The sequence below is a fragment of the Gekko japonicus genome, unplaced genomic scaffold (genome assembly GCF_001447785.1).
Source record: "Gekko japonicus isolate JY-2015 unplaced genomic scaffold, Gekko_japonicus_V1.1 scaffold145, whole genome shotgun sequence".
NCBI lineage: Eukaryota > Metazoa > Chordata > Lepidosauria > Squamata > Gekkonidae > Gekko > Gekko japonicus.
In genome coordinates, this window is record NW_015173678.1 from 1,556,869 (window position 1) to 1,578,740 (window position 21,872).

The 21,872-nt window shown below is 43.0% G+C and overlaps 1 protein-coding gene across 1 annotated transcript in view; it reads right to left on the reverse strand.

Moving 5' to 3' along the window:
• TTLL12 (tubulin tyrosine ligase like 12) overlaps positions 1 to 21,872 on the reverse strand; it is a 62,674-nt gene that overhangs the window by 15,502 nt on the left and 25,300 nt on the right. The window contains exons 5-8 of the mRNA XM_015422978.1: positions 14,436 to 14,569; positions 9,779 to 9,855; positions 6,755 to 6,871; positions 6,457 to 6,651 (exon numbers count right to left, since the gene is read on the reverse strand). Coding sequence (XP_015278464.1) covers positions 6,457 to 6,651; positions 6,755 to 6,871; positions 9,779 to 9,855; positions 14,436 to 14,569 — 523 coding nt within the window. The remainder of the gene's footprint in view (positions 1 to 6,456; positions 6,652 to 6,754; positions 6,872 to 9,778; positions 9,856 to 14,435; positions 14,570 to 21,872) is intronic.

A 21,872-nucleotide genomic window follows, 5' to 3' on the forward strand; every position in this document is an offset into this window, starting at 1 on the left:
TACAAAATGACATTTGCCTTTTTTGCTGTGGCATCACACTGCTGACTCATGTTCAGTGTATGGTCTACTAAGACCCTTAGACCTTTTCGCACATACTACTGCCAAGACAAATCTCCTCCATCCTATAATTATGCATTTGATTTTTCTTATCAAAATGCAGAATTTTAAATTTTCCCCAGTTAAAATTCATTTCTTATAGCCCAGTTTTCCAGTCTGTCAAAATCATCCTGTATCCTGTCTTCTATCATATTTGCTATCCCTCCCAATTTAGTATCATCTGCAATTTAATAAGCATTCCCTCTATTCCTTAACCCAATTCATTTATAAAGATTTAAAACAAAACAGGTCCCAAGACAGATCCTTGTTGCACTCTACTTGTCACTGATCTCTAAGAGGATGAGGAACCATTAACAAGTATTCTTTGGGTACGATTTGTCAACTAGTTACAGATCCACCTAATAGTAATACAACCCAAACCAGATTTTACCAACGTGGCAACAAGAATATTATGTGGAACCTTATCAAAAGCCTTACTCACTCTCTGTTTCCTATTAATTAGCCTTACTGAAAAGCAACATAAACTATGTCTACAGCATTCCCCTGATCCAGCAAAGTTGTAACTTCATCGAAAAAAGAGATAAAGTTAGTCTGACATGACTTGTTCTTGAGAAACCCATGCTGGCTCTTAGTAATCAGTCACCTTTTGTAAGTGCTCAATGACTGACTGATCATTTCTTCTAAAACTTTCCCAGGTATAGACATCAAGCTGATGGGTTGGTAGTTACCTGGATCCTCCTTTTTCCCTTTCTTGACAATGGGGACATTTGCCCGCCTTCAATCTTCTGGTGCCTCACCTGATCTCCACGAATTCTCAAAAATAATGGACAGAGGCTCAGAAATTACATCTGCAAGTTCTTTTAGTACCCTTGGATGCAGTTCACCTGGCCCCGAGGACTTCGTTTCATTAAAGAAACTAGGTGTTTCTGTAGTACCCCTATGCCAATCTTAGGCTGCAACTCCCTTCCCTCATCATGTGTTCTCTTTTTGCCATATTGAGCACCATTTCCCTTGCAAGAGAAGACTGAGGAAAAGTAGGAATTGAGCAGTTTTGACCTCTCTTTATCACCTGTCACAAGTTCATTTTCCTGTCCCCACAATGGGCCTACCATGTCCTTGCTCTTTTTCTTACTTTGAACATAAGGAAAGAACCCTTTTTTTGTTGGTTTTAGCATCTCTCACTAGCTGAAGCTCATCCTGAGCTTTAGCTATCCTCACTCTCTCTCTACAAGCACTGGTTATTTGTTTATATTCATCCTTGGTTATAAAGCCCTCCTTCCATTTCCTAAAGGAGTCTTTTATTTCTCAAGTCTTTAGAAAGCTGTTTATGAAGCCACCTTGGCTTCTTTAGGTTCCTCCCATTTTTCCTTCTCATCGGAATCATTTGTGATTGTGCCTTCAGTATTTCACTTTTTAAAAACTCCCACCCTTCTTCAACTCTCTTCTACTTAATATTTTTGACCATGGGATTCTACCCAGCATAACTTTGTCAAAATTTGGTTTCCCGAAGTCCAACCTATATGTCTGAATACATACAGCTTTGCCCTTCCCAAAGACTGTAAATTCCAAAATTACATGGTTACTACTACCTAAAGTGCCCACTACTTTCACCTCGTCAACCAGTTCTTCCCTGTTGGTGAGAATCAAGTCCAAGGTAGCAGATCCCCTTGTTTCCCTCTCCACTTTTTGGAAAATAAAGTCAACAAAACAAGTCAGGAATATTTTGGACCTTTCGTTTTTAGCGTAGTTGGACATCCAACAGATATCCAAATAAGTTAAATCTCCCATGACTACCATGTCCTGTCTCTTTGAGAACTTTGTAATCTGTTCTAGGAGTGTCTTATCCAAGTCCTCTGCCTGGTTTGGTGATCTATAGCAGATCCCCACCATAATATCACTATTATTTCTTACTCCTTTTATTTTTACCCAGAGACTCTCAACTGAACTTCCATGCTCAGATTCATGTATTTCCTCACAGGTATATACCTCCTTTACATATAATGCTACTCCTCCACTTCCTTATTTGTCTGTCCCTTTTAAATAAGTTGTATCCTAATATTCCCATTATGAATATCATTCTACAAGCATCAGAATCCCTGTTTTATGCACCCTCAGGTTTTCATTTCTGTACTTACCTGTGAGTTAATGTTAACTAGCATACATGCCACTCCTCGCAAAACTTTAGTGTTCTTATATCCAGTTATCGGCATCATACTAGGCTTTCAATTTCGTCTCATTCCCCCATTGGATTTAGTTTAAAGCCCTCCTTATTAGGTTTGCAAGGCTCTTACCAAACACATTTTCCCTACCCTCGTGAGGTGCAAACCATCTCCTGATAGAAGAGCTTCATCTCAAAAACATAAGTCATGGTCCAAAAACCAAACCTTTCCTGATGACACCATCTATGTAGCCAGTCATTTATTTGCAGTATTCAGTAGTTTGGTGTAGTGGTTAAGAGTGCGGACTCTAATCTGGGAGAACCTGGTTTGATTCCCCACTCATCCACATGCAGCAGCTGGTGTGACCTTGGGTCAGTCATAAGTCCTTTCAGAGCTGTTCTCTCAAGGGCAGTTCTGGAGAGAGCTCTCTCAGCCCCACCTACCTCACAGGGTGTCTGTTGTGGGGGGAGGGGAAGGGAAAGGGATTGTGAACTGCTCTGAGAATCCTTCAGGTAGTGAAGGGCGGGGTATAAATCCAATCTCTTCTTCTTCTTCTCCTCCTCCTCCCCCCTAAGCCACGGCCTTCAGCATGAAGAACAGATGGAAACTCATCCTGCACTCCCACTTTAGCCTCTACCCCTCTCAGTAGGGAATCCCCAGTTACCAACACATGCCTTCTCCTATACTGGGGAGCAGAAGCTCAAGTCCTCTCATCCACAGGGACCTGGGAAATTTCCTTTCAGCTTTGGGGAGGCTGGGGGAGTAGCCCTTCTTCCAGTGGTCAATATTCAAACATAACATAACAAGTTTGTTATAATTTTCCTCCTCTTGACACAATAACAAAGGTAAATTACTGCTCAACACATATTTCAAGCAGAAGGGATTATGCATTCAAGTAATCTGACAACTAAATACATGATTTGTCAGAATTACAAATCTAATGGCAAATCAAACTTAACATTTACATTCTGTTATTTCTGGTCAATCTAAATAATGTGAAGTCATTACAATTTTGAAAAGAAACCAACATTCTTCCCTCTACCTAGACAGGTTAGTTCATATTTAACCCTACTAAAACCCTACTTTTCTATTTTCTTTTGAAAACTACTTAACAAATAGCTATGCCAAAATATTTAAATAACCTTGTGTTTTCTGTTTCCTTCTGGCTTTGTTATCCTGTAAATTACTTAAATTAATACCGTTATATACTTGTTTTCTTACCTATTCTCTTTCAACAACTACTTATCCAGTAACAGTACCCTTTTGTTCTGCTACCCTTGTATTGTCTACTTCTTTAATTTGCCAAAACTGTGCTTATTTTCCTGCCTGTTTTCTTTTAACAACTACTTAACAGGTGACTGTACCCGATTACACAAGTAATCTCATTTTTTCTCTTCATTTTTCTGCTTCCTTACATCCTAATTTGCTAACCTGTTATATTAATACCCTATGTGTTTATTTTCTTACCTATTCTCTTTAAATAGTTCCTTGATCATTTACTCTGAGATCCCAGAACCGATTGCTTAGCAACAGACGCTCAGAATGTCTCCTGTTTTTCCTGCTCCTATGGGTTACATTCTTCCATGTGCCCTCCTCCTGTGTCGGGTTCTCCTCCATTTGCTGAGATACTTTCCCCTCCTCCTCCTGTTGCTCTCTCAGGAGTGCTTCACGTTTTCTGTACATGAAATCTTCATCTTCCTTTATAAAATGGACTGTGGACATGCATGCCTCAAGCAGTGTTCCCTCTGAGTTAGTGTGAGCTAGCTCATGGTTTTTTAGCCTCCAGCTCACACATTTTTGTCTTAGCTCAGGAAGGATGGCTCCAGAGCAAATGAATTTATGCAGTAGCCAAATTGCTCGCTCACAACTTTAGTGCCAGTAGCTCACAAAGTGGAAGTTTTGCTCACAAGACTCCACAGCTTAGAGGGAACATTGGCCTCAAGTCCCTGCATCTTCTCCTCCAGTAGAGCTACCAACTTACACTTGCTGCAAGTGTAATTGCTGTTATCCTCAGGTAAGAATATGAACATGTCACAGACTTTGCACATCACCGCCTCAGCTCTCTCACCAGCTGGGCTGCTGCAATCCATTTCAAAATTAGTTTAACTTGCACTTCCATGATAACTCCCCTGCCAAACTTCCTCTCAAGACTACTTGTGAAAGATCTGCAGAAGCAAAAAAGCTTAACAAATATAGAATGTAAGAGCTACTCAGCATCCTAGAGGGCCCCCAAGCCAGATCCCCAGGCTAAGATCCACAGGGCAAGAGCCCTTGAGTTCTCACCCTTTGGCTTGCGGTGAAGAGCCTTGCACACGTCAAGGCTCACCCAGTAGATGGCGGGGCCAACAGTCAACCCCAGGCAAAACTGCTAAAAGCTACAATCAGTTACACTCAGGCAAAAGAGACAAACAAAAAACACATTTACTCAAACAGGCACCACTCTTTACTCAAACAGGCTAAACACACCTACATACCCTCAAACACTATCCTCCCACACTGTAACCTCAGCTAAGTCTCCTCAGCAGTCTAGGAAAGGAAAATAAAAAAAACACCCACCACTTCAGCAGCTGCCTCTCCTGCTCCTTCTCAGAGCCCAGGTGACTTTTGTTTGAGAGAGACGTGAGATTTCAGAAAGGCAATATTAACTAAAAATCACTCATTCTCAGAGAAATGTGCGGCACTGGACCCCTTGGCAGTGTCAAAGAGAGAACTGTGGGATAGGTGCTCATACCTATCACCCTCACAGAAAGAGTGAGAAAGCAACTTGAGGGAGGAGGGGAGCAGCTAGCATGCTAGAAAGAGCTTCAGCATTCTCCATGACCAGCCTGCACATGTACAAGTCCCATATGGAATAGCATTTAATTCTGGTTTCAAGTCAGAGAGACCACAAATAAGTTTACTTACCTTATCTGCTTTTTTTTTTTTTTTTTGAGAATCAGGACTAAAACCCCATTTCAGTTAATAACAAAAGGTGGGGGGGAATCCATGAGGACTAATGGGGCAGGTGACACCCCGTACTCCTCTCCCCAAATGATCCCTGTGGCCCCTGCTGAGATAAGCAGTGGCTTAGGGCAGAAAGCATGCAGGATGTAGCTTCTGTTTCAAGCCTCACCACACGCGGTCTGGGTATGGAATGCAAAGTTACATGGACATACTTTCTGCCAAGTGCAGCCTCCCCTCCCAATAGCTGGCTGGCAGCAGCTTAGGAGGCTTGGAGTAGGAGGAAGAGAAAGAGGAAGCAGAAGAGCTGGATTTATACTCCGCCCTTCACTACCCGAAGGAGTCTCAGAGCTGTTTGCAATCAGCTTCCCTTCCTCTCCCCACAACAGACACAACACCCACCTGTGAGATAGGTGGGGCTAAGAGAGCTGTGAGAGAGCTGTGACTGACCCAAGGTCACCCAGCTGGCTTCATGTGAAGGAGTGGGGAATCAAACCCATTTCTCCAGATCAGAGTCCTGCTGCTCTTAACCACTACACCAAACTGGCTCTCTGTGTGCATGATGCAGTTTGTGCTCCAAGCCTCCACCCTGCCACTGTTAGCCAGATGACTGGGCTTGGAGTACAGTGTACTACACTGTCCCCTCCAACCTATCTCCTAACGTAGTTATTAGTCTGTGCAAAGCAGAAAGTGATTCTATGCACATGTGGGAAACTGGGCAATAATATTTGGGGGGGTAGCTCATCACACCTCATGCTGTGCTGCTCCGGAGAGATTACAGTTTATGGGTGGGGAGGTGTTTTTCTCCTATGAGGCTGTAAATGAAAATTCCCCACGAAGGATCAGAAAACATCCTGCAGCAGTCTAGACTCCATTCATGGTATTTGGGGCAGAAAAGGGCATAAGGTAGTATCAAACATGGTTATCGTATGCATGTGCATTAAGAAATTTTATTAAGAAAAATTTATGTCTGTATTATATCTATTTAATAGATCTGCTGAGTAATAATTAATCCATAACGTCTATATTGACTGGCATTAATATTTGTTTGTAAAATTTTTAAAAATGTTGAATAAAAAAAGAGAATTTTTATCACAAAATTAGAAGCCATTTTTATGTATGGCAAAAGTTGATGTCACTAAGGTGCTCACTGAAGGGACAGGATCATCTTATACTGGGCAAAAGGAGCTAGCAACAAATCCAGTGTATAAAGGTGAATATTTTATTTCCAAAGGAAAACCAGAGATATCATATATGTCCTAGCATGATTATTTGTGTTGTACTACAGCAATGTGCTTACCTCCTCTCACGTTGTTGAAAGTAACTGATGAACTGTGGCAATTCTGTAAGAAGGCTGAAAGTACGAGGCAGCCATTTCGGCCCCTCTGAGCCTCCAACACGCCTTGAGATGTAGGCCAGGCAATCCTTCACTGTCAACAGGTTCTCACAGGGGAATTGATTCAGCATCACATGAGGTCTTTCTTCACTTAGTTTCCTACAAAATAAAGGTGGAGTGTAAGAACAGATAGCTCCAAGGCCAAATATGTGCATATTGGACAGGTAAAAAAATGTGTTACTTGCAGGGAAATAGCTGTAACCTGTAATCTTTGAAGTGAGAAAAACTGTAGAGGATATCCGCTTCTTCCTCAGAATCAGTAAACTCAAAACGCGAATGAGTCAGGTTCTGAAGTACCTGCTGAAGGTCTGTATAAACTCTAAGAAAAGGAAAAATATTTAGTGAAAGGGATCCTTAGACTGCCAGAAAAATTCCTGATAATTTTTTCTTTGATGTTAGGAAATTTTTAAGTGAGAAAACCTTGTCTTACAAAGCATTTTACTCTTTCCAAATGTACACCATGGAAGTCTAAGGACTTTCTAAATGTTTTAAAGTGGGAAAATTGGGAAATGTGGGAGACATATACACTGTAGACATATACAACATTTTCAAGATTTTTTTGTTTATTTGTACATAATTTGGCAATCATTAATATGCTATAATATGTTTAATGATAATACACTATTAGAGAGTCCAGTATTTTCAACGTTGTAAAGTTTAGCTTAATATTCAAACATCCTGGCAGTCCTACTGTGACTACATGACAGAGTCTCAAACCAAAATAATACACTTTCTCTTGTTTACTTCAGAATTTAAGTTTTATCTTCAACTTCTATTTTTCCTACCTCTTAGATGGCAATAATCAAAGATACTTGTGCTATAGTAGCATAGGGTGCAGTGGTTTGCAACTCCTTTTCAAGCATGGGATAAATTTGCAATTTTTCTTATAGAAATTTAAGATATTTATACATTCAAATTCCATAAAATATCAAATAGTACCATTTTCTGTGCTAAGTTGTAAATCGGACATTTGATGTTGCTCAACCGGTAAAAGAAATTTAGGTATGACAGGAAAGTACTGCATATATTTCATTTCCCCCCAATTTTTGTTTTTCCTTCTTCAAAATTTCTTGGAATTGCACATCTATAATTCAAGGAAGATAGCAGAAATCTAAATTACAGCTGGTAATTTTCTTCTAGGAAGCAAGGGAATGGCCTCATAGATTGTATTAAGAGACTCTCTGTCCATTTTGGAGAGGATCAGATCTGAGAACATGGACAAATAGGAGGAAATTTTTGGAATTCTTACAGTTACAGTTTAGAATTCTTTTTCTGAAAATTGAGTTATGAGGTTAATGTCTGTTACCACATATGCCTTCTGCTTGCCAAGATACAAAAGAGAAGGCAGAGATATGCCTGCCTGGTTTTAATAGGTGAGATTTCCAAGGTTCCCCCCCTGCATCCCTGTAACTTAGACCCCTCCCTTAAGGTCTAAGTTACAGGCTACTAGACAAGTATACCTCTAATTTCCAACCTGTTTGTGGCAGTGAAGAGAAATCTTGTATGTGCTTGGGATGGGATGGAATAAAGCTGGAGAGATGAACCTCTCATTAAGGTCTAGTGGCTTGAGACCTGGGCTGGCTCAATAAATTCATAGAATCATAGAATGTTAGAGTTGGAACGGACCTTACAGGCCATCTAGTCCAACCCCCTGCACTCTGCAGGAGCACATCCGAAAGATAGCCCTACAATATAATCAAATTGTGGTGCCCAAAACTGGACACACAGTACTCCAGGTGAGGCCTGACCATAGCAGAATAGAGCGGAACTACCACCTCCCGTGATGTGGACACAATGCTTCTGTTAATGCATCCTAAGATTGCATTAGCTTTTTTTTGCAATCACATCGCACTGCAGGCTCATGTTTAGCTTGTGATCAACCAGAACACCTAGATCCCTTTCACACGTGCTGCTGTCAAACCAAGTCGCTCCCATTCTATATCTGTGCCTTTGATTTTTTTTATACCTAAGTGTGGGACTTTGTATTTATCTCTATTGAAATTATTTGTCTCAGCCCACTGTTCCAGCCTATCTAGATCATTTTGAATCCTGATTCTGTCTTCTTCAGAATTAGCAATCCCACCCATCTTCATGTCATCTGCAAATTTGATAAGCCTCCAGGTAATTTATAAAAACATTGAACAACACCGGGCCCAGCACTTGAGACTTCCCTCCACGTAGATGCAGAGCCATTTACGAGCACTCATTGGGTACGATTTTTCAACCAACCATGAATCCATCCAACAGTTGCACCATCCAGTCCATATTTAACTAGCTTATCCTTATTCCACGCACCCCATGACAGAAAGTGGTGACTGCATGGCCTGGTGTACTACACAATACATTATTTTATAATGTGCACCCCTTAGTCACCTTTTTCCCCTAATGAAAAGCTTCAGACTCTTTATCCTTTCCTCTCAAGGAAAGGAGTTCCTACTCATCTTTGTTGTTCTCTTCTGGACAACGTGTTTTTTGAGATATAGAAATCAGAACTGTACACAGTACTCCAAATCAGGCTGCATTATAGCTCTGTACAAGGGCATTACAATATGGGCCATTTAATGTTCAGTCCCTTTCTTAATCATCCTCAGCATGAAGTTTGCCTTTTTCAAGACTGCTACACACTGAGCCAACATTTTCACTGCACTGTCCATTATGGCCCCAAGTTATCTTTCCTTCTCAGTCATGACTAATTCAGACCCCACCAGCATATATTTATAGATGGATTTTTTGCTCTGATGTGCATCACATCATCCATGCTGGACTTTATTTAGCATGATATTGCTAAATTTGTAGAGATCCTCCTGGAGATCATTACAGTTGGCCTTGGCTGACCCATCCAGAATAATTTTGTGTCATCTGCAAACTTGGCTACTACACTGCTCTCTCCCAATTCCAGATCATTTATGTACAAATTATATAACGCTATTATTGTCCTTCCATTCCCAATTCACCTTGATATCCTGTATACCAGTTCTGTTTCACATAAACTGCCCATTACCAAAAATAACTTCAGAGCAAGATGCTTCTTCCTCAATTCTCTTTTCTGCTGCAGGGCATCTCATACTGAACTAAAGAATAGTATAAAAAAGTTAACAATCTATGCTTAATATTACAGGACAGTTAAAAGAATTCCATGGTTCCTCAGGGTAGCTGGATTTTTAAAATTCTGACAATCACAAAAGTTATATGTTTGTTGTAAAGCCATCCACTTGGAAATACATACTTGAAGACTTTATCCTTGGCATACACAGGAGGCTTTATTGAAACAGGTAGTTTTTCTTTGTTTTCATTTAGAATTGCCTAAAACAAAACAAAAAGCCAAATTTATTTATTGCTGATAACCAAAGGCCAGGCTATTCCCTTTTCTCTCTCCCTTCTCTCGGTAGTGTTAATTATGTTGCAGCATGACATCTTCCATGCAAAGCTGGCCATGATAAAGAACAAAAACAGTAAGGACCTAACAGAAGCAGAAGAGATTAGGAAAAGATGGCAAGAATACACAGAAGAACTATACAAGAAGGACCTCAATGTCCTTGACAACCACGACGGTGTAATCACTGACCTTGAGCCAGACATCCTGGAATCCAAAGTCAAATGGGCCTTAGAAAGCATTACTAACAACAAAGCTAGTATAGGTGATGGTATCCCAGCTGAGCTATTCAAAGTCTTAAAAGATAATGCTGTTAAAGTACTGCACTCAATTTGCCAGCAAATTTGGAAATACAACAGTGGCCACAGGATTGGAAAAGGTCAGTATACATTCCAATCCCAAAGAAGGGCAATGCCAAGGAATGTTCAAACTATCGCACAATTGCACTCATTTCACATGCTAGCAAGGTCAAGCTAAAGATCCTACAAGCTAGGCTTCAGCAGAACGTGGATAGAGAACTGCCAGAAATACAAGCTGGGTTTCGAAGAGATAGAGGAACTAGAGATCAAATTGCCAACATTCACTGGATTATGGAGAGAGCAAGAGAGTACCAGAAAAAGATCTACTTTTGCTTCATTGACTACACTAAAGCCTTTGATTGTGTGGATCACAACAAACTATGGCAAGTCCTTCAAGAGGTGGGAGTACCAGACCACCTCACATGTCTCCTGAGAAACCTGTATAAAGGTCAAGAAGCGACAGTTAGAACAGGATATGGAACAACTGATTGGTTTAGCATAGGAAAAGGAGTACAACAAAAATGTGTATTATCACCTTGCTTATTTAATTTATATGCAGAGTACATCATGTGAAATGCCAGCCTGGATGATTCAGAAGCCGGAATCAAGATTGCTGGGAAAAACATCAACAACCTCAGATATGCGACGATACCACTCTAATGGCAGAAAGTGAAGAGGACCTCAAGAGGCTAAAAGAGGAGAGCGCAAAGGTTGGCTTGAAACTCAATATCAAAAAAACTAAGATCATGGCATCCGGCACCATCACTCCTTGGCAAACAGAAGGAGAAGTCAGAGAAGCAGTGACAGACTTCACGTTCCTGGGATCCAAGATCACTGCAGATGGTGACTGCAGCCATGAAATTAAAAGACACCTGCTCCTTGGGAGGAAAGCGATGGTGAACCTAGACAGCATAATCACCCTGCCAACAAAAGTCCATATGTCAAAGCAATGGTATTCCCAGTAGTACTGTATGGCTGCGAGAGTTGGACTATAAGGAAGGCTGAGCACCGAAGAATAGATGCTTTTGAACTATGGTGCTGGAGAAGACTCTTGAGAGTCCCCTGGACTGCAAGGAGATCAAATCAGTCAATCCTAAAAGAAATCAACCCTGACTGTTCCCTGGAAGGCCAGATACTGAAGCAGAAGCTCAAATACTTTGGCCACCAAATGAGAAGGGAGCACTCCCTGGAGAAGACCCTGATGCTGGGAAAGATTGAGGGTCAACGAAGAAGGCGACAGCAAAGGATGAGATGGTTAGACAGTGTTATCGAGGCAACGAACATAAAATTAAGCAAACTCTGGAGCGCGACGGAAGACAGGAGGGCCTGGCGTGATGTGGTCCATGGGGTTGTGAAGAGTCGGACTCGACTGTGCAACTGAACAACAACGACATCTTCACCAGCACTAACAAGAGAACACTAACCAGTATGTAACTCTGTTTAGAACTGGTACAGATGTAATGCTGTATTGCTGCGACGTGACAAACTTATACTACAGAGATCTCTGCACTTCTCTAATCCTAGCTGTGTGTTCTGCATACACTCCAGAGATTCCCTTGTGGTAGTTCTTTTCCCCTGTGGTAGTTCTTCCATCAGCACCTGAGATAAAACCTAAACATTTTCAAAAACAGACTGCTCCAGGTCAACCTAGATATCAGCCCTCTATTGTGTGTGTGCTGGCAAGTGTATGTGATAGAAGGCCAGGATCCCCACATCATGCTGTCATCTCTGCCTATATGATGGCATGTGCTGGTTGTGAGGAAGCTAAGCCATGAAGTCTCTCACAAAATTTTACAGTTTCATTGAACAGATAGATGGATAAATCTATGGAAAGGTGAACACTACAGAATACAGGAAATGAAAGAAAGTGGGGGAGATCCAAGATGACAACTGACTGAAAGCACATACATTATTGTGTGCTTTCATGCTTCTCCACAACAAGGGCTTAAATTGCCAGGCAGGGCTGATATCAACCCTAGCCCCCCTTTTTTGTTTATTAAGAAGGGCTTCAGCATCCGGTGTGTGTATCCTAAAATGCAGATAGCATCCAGGCTGATGTGGAAATATGCCAGTAAGCTGGTTGTGCATGTCAGCCAGATATAACTGTGTTATACGGTAAACGGAACTCACTTGCACAACTACTTTGAAAACTTCAACTTTAAACAAGAAACAACTGTGATTTCTATCCTTCTGATATCAGCATAAGAAGTAAGAGAAAGTAAGAGAAAGTAAACCAGATTTGCCAGCTCCATTTAAATGCATTTCCAATGTGATATATTTACTCTTACAACCAGCTAGTTGGCAGGGTTGATAATAACCCCAGCCCTCTGGAAACTTTAATTAACACAACTTTAATTTACACAGTGTGGGAGTGGAAAGTAGACAGCCTACACTCCCCATAATGCTTAGAGAGGGTTATAGCCAGTCAGTTTCCAGAGATGTGTGAGGAAATTCTGACTTAAGCTGTTAACTGTGAAAAACAGTGTTCTTTCGTCTCTCATCTGTGGTCTGGTCTCACCGAGGGGACAGGCTGGTCTGGTGAGAGAAAAAGATCCCTCACTGGGGACAGAGTGAGAACAGGTAGCATAGCCTGGCAGGCTGTGGGCCTGGAAGTAGTAACCAGTTAAGCGAACTAGGTAGTCGCGTTAGGTTTGTGTTTATTTTGCCTTTTAAACACTGTTATATCTTTTAAAGCACCTTGTCTTGTTTTCCTTGCCCCAGTACTGTGTTAATAAACAATTTTGTTTAATTGTTATCTGCCTGGTCATCACGTCTATGTTCTCGGCTTAAAAAGGGGCATTTTGGATGGGCTTGGGAGGGTACCCTGGGCCTTCTCAAGGGACCCGAAGTCCAGGGTGGTGGCGGCAGAAGATGGAGACCCCCTGGGGTCATGACACTTGATTTTGAAAATTAGGCTACCAGAACAGCAAGTATGGACATTGGCATCAATATATGTTTCAAACAACACTAAACACTATTAGAATTTCAAGAAGGTGAGATCCTAATCTTTGGAGATATGAATGGGTGTTAGACTCCAGAAAAAGACAGATCTAAAAATGTTGGAGGAAAACTTTCAAAAATGTATTTAGATAAATGGGAATTCTAGAACTGGAAGATGTCTGGCGAACATTTCAACCAGAAGAAAGAACCTTTATATATTTCTCTGACAGACACCAATCATATTCAAGAACAGATATGTGTTGGATATCAAAAACGTTAACCAGAAAGGTTGGGAAAGCAGAGATTCTACCAAAGATTTCAGCAGATCACAATCCAATAGAGTTAACTTGGAAGAATGGGGTAGGGCTGAGTCATTATCTACCACCTTCCTGAGTAGATATAAATTACCTGCCTACCATTCTTCTTCTCACATTGACACAGAGAGTACTCCATCTTTCTGTGTTATACCTCTGAGGATGCCAGTCACAGCTGCTGGTGAAACATCAGGTACTACAATGCCAAGACCACGGCCATACAGCCCGGAAAATCTACAACTACTAACTGAACTCAAAACCTCATAGCATCTTCCCGCGTTGGAAGATGGATCAGCCCCCCATCAGCATCTGGCCTGTGCTTGGAAAATGGTGACAGGCTGCCAAGCAGACAAAAAGGCTTACTCCTTGGGCACAGCACCCACATTTCTTGACCTGTCAGGGTGTAGTACTTTTCCTTTTGGGAGCCATCAAAAAGTAGGGTGCCAGTTAATTCCAAAGGAAGGTTTAACAAAAAAAATGTCTACTTACAGATTCCAGGTCTTTGCTCACAGCCCAAAAATGGTACAGTGTGATAACAGTGAGCAGAGTTCAGAGAGGACATGGTGGGGATCAGATTAAGGGAACTAATCCATTAATTAATCACAGGACATGTGAAGATTGTGAAGGTGCAACATCTGTTGATTCCCCCCATCCAGGATGTGAACATACTGTCTCCATGAAACGGGGGTTTTGCGCTTTACTGCACATTTGAAGCCAGAGAGACTTGTTTGGTTTTTAAAAAAATGGCTTCACCCACAACAGTGTGAACCCAAAGAAAACGTCTGATCTCTTAACTATAGTTAAAAAACCATTGGCATTATATCTGTAATTTCACCTTCACTTCCAGGATTTTGTATAAAGGCAGAGCCCAAGTACATGACAATGAGTGTCAAAATTAGCTGAGCTGCAGAACAAGCAGCTCCTACTGTTAAAAAACGGGTTTAAGTGAAATTGTACCTGGTAATACTCATCTGAAGGCTCCCTGGTGAAATGGTCGATATCTTGAATCTCTCCCGGTAGCCATGGTAAAAGCCGGCATTTCCTGATTAAACAGTCGGTTTCCCCATAGGCAAAGTCACGGGTCACTACCTCTGTAACAAAGTGAAAAGTTCATATAGGGATTTCTGTGCACTTATAATCAATAATCCATCACTGATAGGAACATGCAAAAGATATGCAAATAGTGGTTATTAAAAATAGTGGCACTTGCGTCCACTTCTTCAGTACAGTCCATGTTAATTCCTCTACCTCCAAAATAATTCGGCTTTGCAGCAGAAAGTGGGATAAAATACTTCAATAAATGAAACAAAAACAGTAGGGCTAGGACATAGGTGTAATTTTACAGGCAAGCATATACAGTGGGAAACAAAGTAGAACCAAATATTCTTTACTTTACTTCTTACTGTTTTTACAACGTAAGTCATAAATAGCAGAAAATTTGTGCTAGGAGCACGAAATGAAGCAGAAGAGCATAGTATTCTGTGAAGGAGATAGAGGAATTGACATGGACTGTTTATTGTGGAAAACATGTTTCAGGCAACTGAACATATGATTGTTTATGTGGACATCACCAGATGCCCAATACAAAGATCAGTTTGCATAACTGGAAGTGGTAGAAGATGGAGAAGCTCTATTCTCTCTGCTAAAGCAAGACCAGGAGCTGAGTGTGATACAGATAATGAACTATTAATATAGAAAATTATAATAAAGTTGAAGACAAACAGCAGAACATTCATAAAGCCAAAATGCAATCTAAAAAGAGGGTTGCACATACCTGTAACTGTTGTTCATTGACGTCTTCTGTGCAGACACGCATCGGGACTGTGCCTGCACAGGCCAGCCACAGAACTTTTTTCTAGCATAAAAACGGGGTGCCCTTCCCCCTTCTGGAGCTGACACACGTGTGTTTTCCCACCCAAGGCATCACATGCTCCAGAGTGCCCCCTTGTTACCACAAATGGCCTGTATTGATATTGGGGGAAATTAGCCATGAGACAGAAGAGGCCAGAGGGGTACAAGGAATAGTGCACCTTTATATACCAAGGCCAGTTCAGTATGAAGACTCCAGGTTTAAAGACTGTTGAATAGTTTTACTAAAGAATATCCCTGCTTATAATCACGCTAAGCAATCAAAATGTACATGCAATCCACAACTAAGAAATAAAGAGGTGATGATAGAGACGTTGAGGAGCAGTTACAGGGGTGTAGATGTCTGTGTAGAAGAAAGTGCAAATGGCCAGCGTTTCACACTAAGAGTCCCAAAGTAGAGGCTTTGGGGTGTACCCTATAATAGGCGCCCTCAGAGACCACATTGAATTGGGGATTAGTCTCTATTTTTATAGGAATTCAAGGGGCTGTCTCCTGGGCCAGAACTTGATGGGCTTAATGACCATTAATGTTTATGCCGGAGTAGGTTGAATGCATTCCTAGGCTTAGACAAAAGGAGGAAATGGGTCTCTAATAGGCATCAGGAAGAATCATTCATGATTTAATGTTCGATCAAATTGTCTCAGTATCCTGAGGGAGGGGACAGGAAGGGTAGGTGTTGAGACAAAAGATTTGCACACTGGCACAGCTGTCGCACAAAGGGGATTACATGGGGATATGGAGACAGAGAAGGTTCACAGAGGTCTACTGAATGGCTTTGAGAATACTGATACTTTACCTGAAGGCACTCACTGTCATTCCATATGCATACCTTTGCTGGGTGGAGGGGGGATTGGAGACTGCCCTCGAGGGCACCTTGTGCAACCTTAGACTGAAACTCTTTGCAGAGCTTTGGCTAGCTCTTTAGCACGGGTCAAGAGTGTTCCCTTTAGCCTGGTTCTGTGGTTCTGGTCAGAAGTGGGGTACCCCGCTGTTGGGGTTACCCCGTAAGGCAGCACCTCTGAGCTACACTCTTCCCTCAGTTCCTGCGAGGCCACTGTGACCTCCCAAATGGCAAGAAGTTAACCATGTGAGAGCTCACAGCGGGGCAGGAGGGAGAGAGCACATTAACGAACAACAGATACAGGTTAAGTGCAGCCCTGTTTTCATCTTCTGTCTTCAGTGCAGCCCCACATTAGGACCATTAGCAAGCTACTCACCAGAGGAGGTGTGGTGAAACACTCACTGGAACAGAGCCTGGAGGACTGCTTTTCCCACATAAGCATCCCTTCTGGCTTAAAGGTCCAAGGCATAATGTTTCACAAATGTATCCTCCACTGACCAGGTTTCAGCCTTGCAGATGTCCACTAGAGGGACCCTCCTGTGGAATGCAGCTGAGAAACCTTGCACTTGAGTGGAGTGTGCAGTCACTCCCAACGGAAAAGGCTTCCATGCCACCTCATAACAGGAATGGTGGCAGCAACCACATATCTGGACAAATCAGCAGCCTTCCCCTTCTTAGGCCCCCAACAGCACACAAAAAGTGCCCTATCCTTAATGACCTGGTCCTGCCAATATAGTTTAGCCCAGGGGTCATTTCGTAGAAAAAGAGCTAGCGGAACTCATTAGCATAACTCATTAGCATATGCCACACCCCTGACATCACCGGAAGTGTGTCATAAGGCCACACCCCCTGACATCACCGGAAATGTGTCATAAGGCCACACACCCCGCCCCCAACGGTCCCGGCCACCACCACCGGCCTTGCAGCTCCACTGCCGAGCCCCATGAGGGGCCCGGCGGTGGACCTGCAAGGCCGGCGGGAGTGCAAGGAAGCCCTGCGAAGGCCCTCCCTGGCCCCAGGCAGGCAGGGGTGGGGAGAGGCAGGGAGGAAGGAACTTACCCTCCCTCTTCTCCTGCCTCCTCCTGGCTGAATGAGGGCCGGAAGCACCAGAATCAGGGGGCGGGGCTTCGTCATGTGCCCCGCCCCCGGTACCTCACCCGGGGGAACTGCGTTCCCCCCCGAAATGACCTCTGGTTTAGCCTAACCTTCCTAATATCAAGCATATGTAGGGCTTTCTTAGGCTCAGACCCTGGGGATGGGAAGAAAATCAGCAGGACAATCTCCTGCGCCAGGTGAAATTTGGAGACTACCTTAGGGAGGAAGTCCAAGATAGGATGTACTACTCTTTCATCAAAAAGGGGGCATCCACCCTGAGGGCCGCCAGCTCACTCACCCTCCTGGCAGAGGTGACTGACATCACAAAGGCCAACTTTCTTGAGAGCAACACGAAAGGACACATGGCCAGGTGTTCATCAGTCATGCCAAAACCAGTGGCAAAGACCACTGAGGGACAATGCGGGGGGTGGGAGGGAAAACATTTGACAGCCTCTTAAGGAAACCCCTTATGCTGGGCCAGTTTGTGAGAAAAGGAAGCCACCATCTACCTCCTGATGAAATGCCAAAATGGCTGCAAGGTGGGTCTTATCCAACGATACGGTTAACCCTTCCTGTGCTAACAAAAGTAAATACTTCAAAACGAGAGGTAGTGGGCAAAGGGAAACAATCCCTTAGATGACACCCAAGATTCAAAACACATATATTTTCTACAATAGGAATAGCTTGTAGCCGGGCCTGAATCAGAATATCCTGTACCCCCAGGGAAAAGGACCACTCTAGGGTCGGATCCTCCATGCTGTAAGGTGCAGCCATGCCACATTACAGTGCAATACTGGGCTGTTTGTCAGTAAATCTGGGGCAGAAGGGAACTAATGAACTCTGAGTCTGCTATACAGAACAACTCTGAAAACCAGACTTGACGAGGCCAAAAGGGGGCTGTCAGACAGTCTGTGAAGAAATGCATTTTTGGGGTAGAGGTCAGACCTGTGTAATACCTTTAACCAGGTTTTAGAACTTTTTCTCTCTGGGCAGAGAACAAACAGGGAGGAGGAAGTAAGTTCAATGGCTTTCCAGCTTCTCCTCAGCTACCTCTAAAGAAATGCTAATAGATCTAGCTAGAGACAATAGGATGGTCCAGTCCCCACCCCCACAAGGAACAGAGATTTGGAGGTATTAAGTACCAGAAGGACTTCAGGAAGAAACTTCTGGAGACTTCAGGAAAAGCTTCTTTGATCCAGCCTGACCTGGTCAGTGGGTGGGGAAAAGAGAGATGATAAAAGTCCTGGGAGCAAGGAGGAAGCTCTTTTTGATGCTAATTCCATCAAAGGAGACAGAGGTGGCCATTGCCATGTGCTGGCCTGCACACTGGAAAAAGGCTTGAAGGTAATGGTACTCCTGTAAAAATCTGTAACTTTCTAAGCTAAGGAGCCTGCCTTATATTTAACAACAGATAGGGCGTGTATAGAGGGAAGCACAGAGGAATTGTGTTTTATCCTTTTATTTTGAATCCCTTGCTTAATCTGGTGCTGTGCTAAAAGTATGACTGTGAACATTTTCTTTTGAATAAATACTTTGTAACTTTTGATCCCAGCAGTGGTTTTCTGTGCCACATAGACCTCCACTGTCATGGACACACTATTTAAAAAGGAGCACCAGAAAGAAGGGGAGGACAGTCAATTGGCAAGTGGCTACTTCCTAGTGGTGCACAAGGCAGCAAACTGTCCTGGGGTAACCAGACTCTGAGTAGCAGGAGACACGCTATCCTTGGAACATAAAAGGGAAACTGGGAGTCCTGACCCTCCCAGTGAGCAATTACTACAAAGGTTAGGTGGTGGCAGTAGTTGAACTGAGAGGGAGAAAGGCCTCTCCAGGTGTTGGGAAAACCCAGGAGGGCAGGGTGGAACTGGGCCTGCAGGCCAGAGCAAGACTGTTCTGCTACACAGTCCAATCCCTCCACCACCAGTTTCCAGATCACCCTGCTCAGAAAAGGAAAGGGGGGGGATGCGTAGAACAGCTTCTCCGACCAGGGGGTCTTGAATGCATCTCCCAATGAGGCTGGATCACCACCTGCCAGGGATCAAAATTCCAGAACCTTCTTTGACTCAGCAGTGGTGAACAGATACACTTGGGAATACCCCCAGGTGTCGAAAACAGTGATATTTGTGGTTGGTTTGGTATACCCTGCCTTAGCATTTAAGTTTCCCGCTGTGAATAGCCCTTGGAGATGCCTGGATGCTCATAGCCACCTCCCTTGCCACTACTGGTTCCAGAAAGTCTCCAGGACCCCATACCACCCTGCTTATTGAAATAATAAATCTTGGAGGTATTGCTGTTAGAATCAGAAGCCCACTGTCCCTGAGGATATCTGAGAAGGAGATAATGACAAATCTGATGGTCTAAATGTTGATATGGAGGTCTCTGCTGAGAGGGGACCACTGTCCCTGCACCAAAAAAAACCCCTTCACAGTGAGCACCCCAGCCTGACAAGGAGGCATCTGTGGTAAGGGTGACCTGGGGAACTCAGAACCCAAACTGGACCCCAGTAAACAGGTTGATCTCTTCCAACCACCAATGGAGTGACCTTAGTACTACCCTGGGGATAGAGAAGCAATGCTCAGGGGCGTGACTGGTAGGGTCATATTTCTTTACAAACCATATTTTCAACCCCTGTTATGTGAAGTCTGGCCAACATGATAATGGCTGTGGTCGACACCATCAGACCTAGAGGTTGTTGAATTGATTTGACCAACTGTCATCTTTTCCTCAAGGAGACTTGTACCATGGACTTCAGGCTCCTAGCTCTATCTGCAGGTAGGAAGGCCCTTGCTTTAACATAGGGAAACTCCAAGAGACTGTACCTGTCATGAGGGCACCAAACAAGATTTCTCCCAGTTTACAACTAATCCTAACCTGGAGCAAGTGAAAAGAACTAAATATGATCCCTCAGAAGGTATCAACTGGGAGCCACAATGAGCCAACCATCCAAGAGAAAATAGTACAACACCTCATGTGCAAGTGGGCTACCACCACACCCATATATTTGGTAAAAACCTTTGGCGCGGTAACAAGGCTAAACGAGAGACCAGTGTATTGGAACACCTCCAAATCTGAATTGCAGGTATTTCCTGTGTGAGGGGTGGATGGCCATATGAAAGCAAACGTCCTTCAGGTCTAGGATGGCAAACCATGATTCAGATGAAAGTAACTCAATGAGCAAAGGAGAGACCATTCTAAACTCTGAAATGTTAAAGAACTTGTTTAATTCTCTCAGGTCAAGGATAGGTCTATGTTCTCCATCTTTCTTGCTGACGAGGAAGAACTTAAAATGGAAACCCCATGACTGGAGGCTACCAGAGACCCTCTCCACTGCTCCCTTTTGCAAAAGCTCACCAAGCTGAGTACAGAGCTCAGCATATGGTTTATCCACTGCAGTAATGGCCAGGTGCGCCTTGGTGTTTAGTCATGCCGGCCACATGACCACGGAAACGTCTTCGGACAGCGCTGGCACTTCGACTTTGAAACTGAGATGAGCACCGCAACCCTAGAGTCGGACTGGACTGGCTTTCGAGGAAGGGAACCTTTAATTTTTAATGGCCAGGTGGCATGGAGAAAGGGAAAGAAATTCTAACATGTAACATCAAATACTGTAGAAAAAAACCACCTATCTGAACATCTGAAACACCAAGTTTCAGTGAACCATGCTAATCTATTTCTAAAACTGGGGGTATCCAGAACACCTGGTATGGATAGTCAGATCTTTGGTTGTTGCTGCCCCTGCTCTCTCTGGGGGTTCTGATGGCTGGTTGACCTGGGCCATGACACACTCTTCCTGTTTGATAATGCTTTTAAGAAAAGGTGGAATAAGGTAGATAAATGGTTGGAAAAAAATGTATAATGTACACTCCAAAGAATGTTATGTATACAATGAATTTTATTTGTTTTTTGTAACGGAAAATACATAAATAAATCGTTTAAAAAAAAGAAAAGAGGAAGGGCTAATAAGGACATTGAGGATACAAATAGGGCTCTTATGCCTGTTGATGCCTCTGTCCCTTGTAGAATGGAGTGGCAAAACCATATTTCCTCTGGGTAAAACACTGCCTTGGAAAAGAAGTGGATGAGAAAACCCTCAGGGATCTGGCTGTCTGATTATTCTTTTTCATCACTGAAAGGAACTCCTCAGTGGTCCAGTACCGTGGAAATCAGCTAAACAAATATTTGTTTCAACGAGCACTTGCGAAGCGGAATATGCAGCTTTGAATGAAACTGTTATTCAATTAGAGTGGCTCAAACAGAATACTAAAAGATATTCCATTTGAGGTAAGGAAGAAGAGAAAACAATACAAGAATTTAACCACCTATTTACAGGAAAATTCCACTACCTATCGATGGATACTACCTGAAGGCTTGATGTTCAACTACAAAGGCAAAAAAAAAAAGATTGACTCTTTTACCAAAGTGAAGCAGTTTTTGGAACGACATCAGGAACCCAAAAAGGATACAAAGAACCCAGAGGAAGAAGAAGAACTGGACAGTTCACATGGCTTGGAAAGCCACGAAACATCCGCAGATGGCAACTCAGAAGTACAATCCAAATCAGAATTGGGAGCGGCAGCACCCAAACCACC